This window comes from Anabrus simplex, chromosome 11 (genome assembly GCF_040414725.1).
Source record: "Anabrus simplex isolate iqAnaSimp1 chromosome 11, ASM4041472v1, whole genome shotgun sequence".
NCBI lineage: Eukaryota > Metazoa > Arthropoda > Insecta > Orthoptera > Tettigoniidae > Anabrus > Anabrus simplex.
This window is the reverse complement of record NC_090275.1, coordinates 61,691,789-61,703,772: the sequence shown is the minus strand read 5'-3', so window position 1 is coordinate 61,703,772 and position 11,984 is coordinate 61,691,789. Positions and strand designations below refer to the sequence as shown.

At 43.8% G+C, this 11,984-nt stretch overlaps 1 protein-coding gene across 1 annotated transcript in view; it reads right to left on the bottom strand.

Moving 5' to 3' along the window:
* Window positions 1-305: 305 nt before the first annotated feature.
* Window positions 306-11,984, bottom strand: part of LOC136883143 (ice-structuring glycoprotein) — an 82,095-nt gene continuing 70,416 nt past the window's right edge. Inside the window, exons 4-5 of the mRNA XM_068229608.1 lie at window positions 2,053-2,639; window positions 306-435 (exon numbers count right to left, since the gene is read on the bottom strand). Coding sequence (XP_068085709.1) covers window positions 2,073-2,639 — 567 coding nt within the window. The 3' untranslated portion in view covers window positions 306-435; window positions 2,053-2,072. The remainder of the gene's footprint in view (window positions 436-2,052; window positions 2,640-11,984) is intronic.

Here is an 11,984-nt window from a genome sequence, read left to right as displayed (position 1 = left end):
TGCACTCAATATTGCTTAACTTCGGAGAGGTTTAGTGACTCTCAAAATGGCTGCGACGTAAACAGGGAGAGATACAAGTAAATGAAGTGAGAATGTCTGTTGTGGTGGTGGTGATTATTGTTTTGAGAGGAAGTACAACTACGCAACAATCCTCTCCCATCATGAATCGCTCTCGCACAGTTTTTTTGATTTTGGTCGATATAATTGGGTTCACAAGGGGAAGGAGGCAAGCGTTTTATATAAAAGCAAGAAATACATCAATTTTTTTTATAGTAAGTGAAATAATTTATTCAATAAATTAAGAAGGGTAGGGAACATTTCGTTACGAAGGTTACAGTTCTTGCAGACGACAGAATAAAAGACAGGCACGGCCTGTCTTGGAAGAAAAAGAAGAAGAGGAAGTTCATTTTCTCCATACATTCATTCTGGCGATATCTGAAACAATAAATGGATAACAATGGTGTAAGAATCTGGTACAAGAGACAGTTTCAATTCATTATTACTGATCATCTCTAGAGATGGGAATTTTTAGGCAATAATAGGTTAGAATGCAAACGTATTTGAACAAGTCCCAAGTGTAGTTCACCCGCACGACGGTTCTGCAGTGAGATTTGCATAAATACTAGCGATCTGAACTATCAGAACCCCTAAAATTTATGCAACCCACCGATATAGCTGTAGAGCGGCTAGATTACATTTGCGCCTTGTTCAAATACGTTTGCATCCTAACCTATTCGCGCCTACAGTTCCCATCTCTAATCATCACTGTTTATTTTTCTACGAAACCTCAATTATTTCATTTTATTTGGTAATATTGTAATATTTGAAAATTTAAAACTGGTATAAGGTAAACAACGTAATATGTTGAGTATTTAGTTGTTAATCTACCGTAGTTATAAGTTAATCTGTATCATCATCAATATAGAAAAGGCTAAGGTTTCACACGTTAATGCTTATTCCAAGAGTTCTATCAGCTCAATTTTAACAATTTTTATGTCATTAGAAAGTGGATTTCAAAATAATAATCTTAAAGTGGAGATTACGCAGAAAACCCCATCGGTAGAGTGGAAATTACTAACTCTACCGTATAACTTAAAGGTATTGAACTGGGGCTTTTAAAAAATTCAATTCTCTGACCCAAGAAACTAGAGACTGAAATAAAAGCTGCCAAAGTGAATTTCGCTACCACAGTCCAGTGAACTTCTCGAATAATTTCAATTTTTTTCTATCAGTGTGTGTTCCGGCTAGGAGAGTCCCAAACACGACTCTCTTTTTCCGACTAGGCTCAAAATCATTCCAAGCTCAGTCGGCTCAGTCACACCAGGATGCTCGGGTCTGTGGGTTCATCTGGGCAAACCGAGCTCGGTTAGGATCATTGGGCTCTGAGCCTGTTCATAACTCGATCGCTGTTAATGCCCACACCTGGTTCATGAGGTTGTTTGAGCTTTTCCGTCTTAGCAGGCTGTGCTTGAGAACCGACAGTAGGTAGGCAACCACGTTTGCACCCATTTCAGGCTTAATGCAGGCCTCTATTATCTACTGTTGCCCCCACTAAGAGGAAGGGTGAGTAATCTGGGGTTTCTCTGATATTGACAGTGGTGACCCAGGACAGCAAGCTACCTGCAGCTTTTGTTGAAGCTATCAGATTTTTGAAACTTTGGCTTATTTTAAATGTCAATATGATAACATTTTAATGAATGGGAGACGCTCTCAGCGTGCCATCGTGTAGCTGTGTGTGAGTGTGTGTATACCCATTCAAAAGATGACCACAGTGAACGTTGCTTCAATCAATCACTACTGATCTGCATTTAGGGGAGTTTCGTACCTTCTGGGTGGTTGTGCTGTATGGGGACGCTCTAATCGTGTGCCAGTATAGGCGAGGAAAGGAGTGTGTTTGTGTGAGTGAATGAATGAGTGAGAGTGGTCACCCAACCAGAGTGTGACCACGGCGAATGTTACTTAATTTCAAACGTGTAATATGACCCAATTTATTTTAAACTTAGACCAGTTTGCATAGTATGCGATAGATAATGAAAAATGGGTTTTACTTACTTGTATCACGCACAGATGGCTTAACCGTACTTGGCGAATCCCAGAGCGGGGGCGGCGACAGCGTGAGCGGCATAACCCAGAGCGGGGGCGGCAGCGTAGGCAGGAGCGTAGGCGGGAGCGGCATAGCTGAGCCTACCGACGGGGGCAGCAGCATATGCAGGAGCGGCATAGCTGAGCCTACCGACGGGGGCAGCAGCGTAAGCTGGGGCGGCGATGGCATGGGTGGCGATGGCGGGGGCGGCGGCTACGGCTACTCTAGGGGCAGGGGCAGGGTGGTAGCTCAGAGCGGGAGCAGCAGCGACGGCGGGGGCAGCGTAGCCGAGCCTAGCGACGGGAGCAGCAGCAATGGCGGGTGCGGCGTATCCTACAGCGGGAGCAGCGGCGTATCCTACAGCGGGAGCGGCGTATCCTACAGCGGGGGCGGCATATCCTACAGCGGGGGCGGCGTATCCCAGAGCGGGGGCAGCATATCCGCCATAGCCAAGACCAAGAACACCACGCTTCTCCTGCTTCTTGTCAACGGACACCTTCTCTTCCTTCTTCTCCTCGGCGAGGGCGCATACGGCCAGGGCAAGAACGAAGACAGCCTAAGAAACAAGAAAAACTGCTTTAAGTGACTGTGCAACAAATATACCATGCTTGGATAAAGGAGTATATGTCAAAGCATATAAACTTTTTCCCTAGGAAACTGAAATATAAGTACATTTGATCACAAATTTCAATAGAATTAACCGTACGCAGCTTATTCACGTTTAAGGATCCCAGGCTTACACTTTGCTCTGACTGATTCACATTATTTCTTTCGTCACATGGCCCTTTAAGACACCAGTCATCAGTCAGTCACCAGTGATCTGCATTTAGGGCCGTCGCCCGGGTCAGACGTCATCACGTAGTTGCTCTAGGGAGCCGGTGTTACTTGCTCCGCTCGGGACGGGTGTTTGTCACATGGCAAGAGAGCAGCAGTCAGGCGGGTTGCATATCGTGGCCGTACTGTACTTGCGCCACTGGCCTTCAGCACATACAGTACTACGTCATGCACTTCCCGTACTTCTTCCCCTACTTGCTCGCTAAGCTGCTCTCGTTCCTGGAGAGCGGAGAGCAAACTGACTCCGAAGGCATTTCGCTCTCTACTGACGATGCCTGGCCCAGGTGACAGATTCCCTATCAGTTGTTTACTTAATCTTTTCTTAATTTCAAAGGATTTGGCAATTTATCAAATATCTGCCTTGGTAAATTATTCCAATCCCTAACTCGTCTTCCTATAAACGAAAAATTGTCCCAGTTTGTCCTCTTGAATTCAACAGCGTGATAGTAAGTAAGGACCAGCTATAAACCAAACCAAACCCCATGATGCATCAGCCCCGAAGGGCCATGGCCCACCAAACGATCGCTGCTCAACTCAAAGGCCTGCAGGTGTATTGTGGTCGCCCGTTATCCTTGGCTTTCTGGACCGGGTCCGCTATCTCACCGTCAGGTAGCTCCTCAATTGTAATCACGTAGGCTGAGTGGACCTCGAATCCGGCCTTAAAAACCAGATCCAGATAAAAATCCCTGACCAGAACGGAAATTGAACCTGGGGTGTCCAGGTAAGAGGCAGACTTGCTACCCCTACACGGCATAGCTGGAAAGTACCAGCTTTCAGTATGCCAAATTTGAGCTCGATCGGTCTTATAGTCTTCACAGACTGGTTGATACAGTACAAGTGTACCTGGATCACAACTTGGACCACACATACTCGGAGTGAACTTGGTCGAAGTAGGCTTCCACTTCTTATGACTTGGACAGTCAGTGAGATGGCGGATTTGGTTTTGGGAAGTGTGGGAATGGTTGTGGATATAATTACAAACTACGGGAGCTTGAAATTCATAAAGAAACGTCGAGGAAATTGAAATAGAAAACTTTGGACCCAGAACTGGATACTTCGGCATGAATCTTGGAGCTTCTTCAAATCTCCTTCTATCCTTTCTACTGCTGAGTTCTGTACATCTTGCTTCTAATAGTTCGCTAACCTCATCCTCTGTCTCATATAGCTCCATGAATCGTAGATTTTCCCTATCCGTCCACTTTCTAGCTCAGGGCCTCTCAGGGTGCATGCACCTGAGCCGAGTTGAGCCAAGCTTAACCGAGTAGCCCAGAAACGAAGCGTTGGTCTGAGCCGAGCCGAGTGGGATCGATTCACTGTGCACAGGAACTCTGCGCCTCAGTTTGCACGCGTGAGATTTTGGGCGTTTGAGATTCCCTGTATCTAGCGGTTTTCCGTTTCCTTTTTACGAGGCCACCTCTGCGTGGTCCTCAATTGAAGCCATTTTCGTCACACAAAAGTTCCATTTGGATCAAAGTAAGTTGACCGGCGTGCTACTCAACTTGGATGTAACCTCCCTGTCTACGTGGGATGATCTGTAGTTACGATGTAAGTATCGTCAAAGAAATGCGCGCGCTGCAGCCGAATGTATTTCATCCAAGTACACTTGTACTGCGTCAACCAGCTTTGCAGGAAAGACACACCAACATTCAGATTTATATACAATATTAATGCAGATATATGAGGTACAAGAAATTGAAAGGGCAAGGTCCTGTAGATGACGTTCTTCTATTTCAACACCATCGTTAATCACTGACAGAATAGAACGAATTAAAGTTTTGCTACCAAACTGGCAACATTCGCTGATGCAGTTACGAGATAATTCAGCGTTACTGAACTAGAACAGTTGGGGTATTTTCCTTTCACCTTTTCCCAGAGCTTCTGGGGTCGCTGCCGACACCTTGGCCTGTACTGCCTACAAAGGGTTCCAAATGCGTTCCATGACGTTGCGAAGTGGAGAGAGTTGCTTCGTGGATTGATGAGGTATGAGCGGCTCGGTGGTAACTCGTCTCTTACCGACTTAAGTCGAAGTCACGGTCTCGTATCTGCGGGTCACACATTGCCCGCGAGCGCTCAAACATCGTTTCCACGTTGCTTTATTTGAGTGTAATTGTAATGCACGAATAGTGTCATTCTTTGTTTCGAAATGTATGTGGGGTCCAGTCCTAAATACATGTTACAATAGATGCTTATATTTTGTTTAAATCTCATTCAGTTAAGAAATAAACCGTGTTATTGCTTTGTAAATAGGATTTCAATCCGTCAGGGATTTGCTGGACAAGTCCTACCCTTTGTTATTTATTCGTACGTCCGGGAGGAATTAAAAATTCATTTTAATTACCGGGCATTGAATAAGAATACTCATGTGCGTTTTGAAGTTTAAAATATTTTTTTAAAAATAACACAAATTACTAAACTGGTCGTGACATATGACACTTCTCTCAGCTGACAACTACACAACATGGCTGGAGTTCCCATTAGAGAATTAACCACAATTTCGACCTCTTGGTTCATGATTCAAATTTCAGTATTACTAATGGCCCTTCGGGGCTGTGCGCCGTGGGGTCTGGTTTTGGTTTTACCAGCCCTTAACTGATTTACGTCCCACTAACTACTTTTAAGGTTTTCGGAATTTTGTCTCGCAGGAGTTCTTTTACGTGCCAGTAAATCTACCGACACGAGACTGACATATTTGAGCACCTTCAAATACGACTAGACTGAGCCAGGATCGAACGTACCAAGTTGGTCTCTGGCACACATCGTGCTATCTAGAAGTCTCAGTATGCCAATATAAGATCCTTCACATCGCACATCGAGGTCTCTCTTAAAAGTCTCAATCTTCTGGCTCGGTTTCGATTCCCGGCTATGCCATGGATTATTTAAAATCTGGTGTGAGTTTTGGAACGGGATACAACTAGTCTCATGTGAAAGGTTAAGGTCGGCGAAAATTTTGAAGACAGGAAAAATCCACAACTGTTTCTACTCAACAAATAAAATACGGTAAAAGCCCTGGTGGAAAATTTTAGAAATAATATCTTACTATACATCCTACCTAATATTGTGAGTTCTAGCCTCTTGCTTCCTCGAAGGCATGTGACATTAGGTATTAATAAGGCCACGTCCTAAATTAAGCCAGGATGGCCCACCTACCTTTTCTGGAGAACCACATGGCTCTGAGATTCACCCAGTCTACATAAAGAATGAGTAAAAGGTTAATTCTCTAGGGCAAAGTCGATGGGGGTATAGAGTTATCCATTTTAACCCACTTAATGTCGTAGATATGAAAAGTGGAAGCCTTTGTCTTCCATTCCTCCATGGACCTTCATGGCCTGTACGAAGGTGACTTTGCTTTACTACAGGATAACGTTGTGCCATTTCTTTAATTTCAATTTACCACATTAAATAAATGTGAAATGAGCTTCGCTTTACAGTCGGTAATTTGATTTTACAAACCATTTCAATGTTTTAAACCACTGACAGAGAATTATTCTCAGAAGATGTACCACTACATTTTCTCTGAAGAATAATTCCATATTCTCGTCAACAAGTAAGCAAAGGCTAAAGTATTTTTGAAGAAACTTTGCCTTCAAATTTGTTGAATAGTGGGAGACTTGGATCTAACTTAGGAATTGTTGTGATAGCGTAATTAATGTTGTTTGCCCAAACTCTACATGGGATTTTGAAATGAGATTGTCTTGAAGATTACGAAGCTGAAAATAAAACTGCTTCGAGATAGAATTAATCTTCGATTATGTGATAGCATTAAAAATTATATTCAGATAATTCTCTCTTTGTAAGCTACTACACATTGGGCTTGTATGTTGCTGGATATTCATCCCGAAAGCTGATATATCACCAACAGCTCCGCCAGTAACTATTAGACGGCCTAAGCGTCACTGAAGTGACATACTAGGAAAGCGAGGAGCAAGATAGTTTCCCGTTGCTTTCTTTTGCTTATATTATGAAAATATTCAGAATAAAATTTGAAATAACTAAAGTGATTGGACTACTTTAAACTGTAGAATCTAGAGAATACTTGAATTTTTTGAGAAACGTATCTATAGTGAAATGAAAAGAATTTACAAGCTCGGTATGGGGCTTTAGAAATACACAGTAAGTTTAGCCCGAAGGTTAATAAGGCCAAGAAAAATACAAAGCCTTCTGCGTAACACACCAGATGCGATGTTTACGTTTGTGCCATACTCTAAATCGCTATTTCTCTGTATATCAACGCTCTTATTCAAAGTATAGAATTTTTTTACTTACCAGAACCTTCATGGTGGAGATAGTTATATTTGTGTTGGCTAACGTAAGTTAACTATTGCTGATTCGATTGCGAACTGACTTCATGAGTGGTTCGGCGGTCATTTTATACCCGTCTACCGAAACCGAACTTGCAACCATCCCCGTCCGTTTCCTTTCGCTCAGATCAGGCCGACAAGCCACGCCCACGGCTCGGTAAGTGAGTCACCGCAACCCCGGGAGTGTACCAAGTGCCCACTGACTGACGCAACTCGCCAAGGAGTTGGTTGGCGAACGGGACATTACACTCGTGCTTAGAACTGTTGCAGAAATTAGAGATAGATTTTAAAATTATTAATCTATATTCTGTAATATGAAGTTTACCACTAATGAACGTATGAGTTGAAGTTGGCCTCGGGAGGACTTCGAAATTCGCTCAAGTACGGAGAAAGAATAAAACATTCAAAAGCTAAGCCTTCACCGACAGATTGTTCCAAACGACTCACAGGTTTGAGACGTTTAAGCAAGCAAATTTGTAGCCTAATACGACTGTTGATTTCCTCAATAATGTTTTCTGCCTTAAACAATTTAGACCAGAATTATTTTATTCCAGGATAGAATGACATACATTTTACTGAAATTGGCATCTTAAAACGTCATATATCGTCGCCATGAGACCTATCTGTGTTGGTGCGACATAACACCAATAGAAAAAAAGTCATACAATAATCAAAATTTTGAAAAATAAAACATTTTCAATTTTCTTTATTGCCAATTATGGCCTTTCTGTGAACAAATAGCATTGAATGGGGTGAATTATGAAAATACTGTACGTTTCTTATTTTACTATTTGTTATACGTCGCACCGACATAGATAGGGTTTATGGCGATGGGGGATAGGAAAGCCTAGGAATGGGAAGGAAGCGGCCGTGGCCTTAATTAAGATACAGCCCACCATTTGTCTAGTTGTGAAAATGAAAAACTACGGAAAACCATCTTCAGGGCTGCCGACAGTGAGGTTCGAACCCTTTATCTCCCGGATACAAGCTCATAGCTGCGCGCTCCTAATCGCACGGCCAACTCGCCCGATAATACATTTTACAAGGGGTAAATTATATCCTAATCCATAACATTAAATGACACTTACCTCTTCATAAATCTGAAAAGACTGGTAAGGTTGCAAGCAAGTTTATAAGCTATTGTTAATTTATATTCAGTTCCAGTGGCGTAGATACAACTTTCCTTTGGTGGGGACGGGGGATGAAAATGAAAATCCACAGCCTATTTCCAGTTACAACGGGGTCAGGAATGGAATGAATGAAGCCCCATCTAGCGGCGAGGATAGGAATTGTACCGGCTGCCGAAGCCTGTCGCACTTTTCTGGGACAAGATTAATTTACCGGCAGATGAAATTAAGAATGATATTGGAGAGTGTTGCTGGAATGAAAAATGACAGGGAAAACCGGAGTACCCGTAGAAAAACCTGTCTAGCCTCAGCTTTGTCTAGCACAAATCTTACATGGAGTGACCGGTATTTGAACCACGCAACCCAGCGGTGAGAGGCTGGCACACTGCTGCCTGAACCACGGTGGCTCTTACGGGGAGGGGGGGGGAGATATTAATAGTAATAATACAAATAATAAAGCATATATTTTAAATTGATGTTTTTATTATGTTTGAGTATTCTGTTTGTTATAAGGAATACAAGCGCCTAATGGAAGTTGAAAAGGGGGGGGGGGGGGGGGCTATATTTCCCTTATCCCCCAATACCTACGCTACTGTTTAATATTTCATAACATGAAATCATGGTAAATTGACTGAGACTGTAAATGCTGTTTTCGAGATGATGTCCTCACCGGAAACACTATTGATAAGTTAAGACACTCATCTTATTTTTTCTTACAAATTGCTCATAGATATGGCGTTATAATAACATGATAGAAGCATAGAAGTCCAAGAAAAGTTTTTAAATTAAGATAATAATAATATTAATAATAATAATTCTTTCATTCTTAATCTATTTAACCTCCAGGGTTAGTTTTTCCCTCGGACTCGGCGAGGGGATCCAACTTCTACCACCTGAAGGGCAGTGTCATGGAACGTGAGACTTTGGGTAGCGTGGATACAACTGGGGAGGAGCACAAGCACCTCGCCCAGGCGGTCTCACCTGTTATACTGAACAGGGGCCTTGTGGGGGATAGGAAAATTGGAAGGGATAGACAAGGAAGAGGGAAGGAAGCGGCCATGGCCTTAAGTTAGGTACCATCCCGGCCTTTTGCCTGGAGGAGAAGTGGAAAACCACGGAAAACAAATTAGAGGATGGCTGAGGTGGGAATCGAACCCTCCTCTACTCAGGTGACCTCAAGAGGCTTAATTGGACCATGAAGCCGGACCTCAGGGGGTGGCAGCTATTCACGCTAACCACTGCACCACAGAGGCGGACGATAATAATAATATAACTAAAGCCTTTTCCCAATTAAATGAGATCATTACTAGATGTAGATTAAGACTAGTTTTAGGACCGGATGCCTTTCCTGGCATCATCCCGTTGTGGAGGAATACATTCTCTACTACGTCTTCCTGAGATGGTCGACAGTGTGATGTTTTATGTGTGCATTAAAATTGAACATTATTACACACACACACACACAACACACCCAGTTCCCGAGCCAGAGGAAGTAACCGGAAATAATCCAAAGCCCTACCGAAAATAAACATGGAACATTTTGAACAGGAGGCAATTACATTGGCCGGGGGATGGGCAATAAGTAATTATCATAAGAAAGTTTTGCATATTCTGGTTTAGTGAAAATTTTATTGTACAATGCGTATGTACGTACATTATACCTTACGAAGCATGTAAAAAAAAAAAACACACACTTTTCCCACTTTCTTCCGGTCGTGGCCATCTATCAATGGCTGCTAATTTCAAATGGCAACAAGCCACAAGACACAGCCTACACGGTTGCTAGGTAACATTGTCTGACCATCCATTCATACCTTACATCGCTGCCTGCACGGTTGCTATGGTTACACTCCCGTCACACATTTTTTTGCGCCACGTTACACAAATTTTCGGATAAGCCCCGGCCATAAGACATAATTATGTCAAAAATATCAACATACAGTCAGTTAGCTGTGCAAGAGCAACAGAGGGACAAAATACACTAATTTGCATAAAAGCCAGGACACCTTGAAAGAAGTTCATATTCACAGGACATATGCATTAGTATGTTCTGAAGAAATGGCTAGCATTTGAACCATGTCGGCCCTCAGGTTCAAGGTCCACATCGAGATTTCGGCGCACCATCAGGGACTGGCAAAATGTGCCTGCGGCTCACGTTGTCGCTATAAACCGAAGGTAATGGATCAGTGTGACTTGAGAAAACGTGCAGGATGCCTCGCAGATGTAGTCGAGAACCGTACCGTCAAATGAGTGAGTTTGAAAGAGGGCGCTTTATGGCATGAAAGAACGTGATGCATCCATCCGGGAAATTGCTGCTCGTGTGGGACGAAGTGTATCGGCAGTGCAACGGGTGTGTACAGAGTGGTTCACAGAAGGCCGTAGAACACGACGAAATGGGTCTGGTCGCACCACACAGATCCCCCCCCCCCCGAGAAGATCGACACCTCATCCGAATGGCACTGCAGGACAGATCTGCGTCGTCCTCGGCTCTGGCGCAAGAGTGGAACAGTGTAACACATCGTACCCTAGCAGGAGTGGCAGTCCGCCGCTGTTTATTACGGTCTGGGTTCCCGGCGCATCGTCCACTTCTTCGCCTACCTTTGACTAATGTGCATAAACATGCTAGACTGCAATGGAGTATGGAACATCGTCAATGGGGACAGGAATGGCAGCAGATAGTATTTTCGGACGAATCCAGGTTCTGTTTGTTTGAAAATGATGGCCGCATTTTGGTTCGCCGCAGACGGGGGAGAGGCATCAAATTGACTGCATACGCACAAGACATACAGCGCAAACTCAAGGCCTTATGGTGTGGGGTGCTATTGGGTACAACCACAAATCTCAGTTGATGCGTGCCAAGGGCACTATGACCAGTTTGACCTGCGTGAATGACATCCTGCGACCCGTAGCCATACCCTTTCTGCACGACACCCCACACGCCATATTTCAGCAGGACAATGCGCGACTACATGTTGCTACACGAACACGTGCCTTCTTGTTGTCACCGGATGTCAGACTGTTGCCCTGGCCCGCCCGATCACCGGACTTGTCGCCAATCGAAAATGTGTGGTTTATGGTGAAACGACGGGTAAGGCGCTGTGATCCTATTCCAACCATCAAAGATGACTGGTGGGACCAGGTGAATGCAACATTGATGACTATTCCCCGGGACGCCATTCGTGCCTTATACGCGCCGATGCTATCATGCATGGAACAAGTTACCAGTGCCTATGGAGAACCCATTGCCTCCTAGGCAACAGAACACATGCTGAACTTAGGTGACTGAAATGCTAATCGTTTCTGCAGGACATACTAAAGAACATGTTCTGTGAATATGAACTTCCTATCTCTAGTCTTTCAAGGTGTTCTGTTTTTTATGAACATGAGTGTAGGTAATGTGGTATTTTGAACACAAAATTATTGTTCATTGAGTGGCAGATCAGTACCGTGTATAGCCATCCCGGGTCCTGAGTTATGCTCGAACGCGATAATGCATGCTCATCATCAAACAATCCAACTTGTTTTGGGGCAGATGATCTCAATCCTGGATAGCTGCTTCAGTCAGTTGCTGAAGGATAGGACGGTGGACAACTTGCTCTCTTCAGTTCACGTTATGCATGTTCAACACAGTTCATGTCCGCA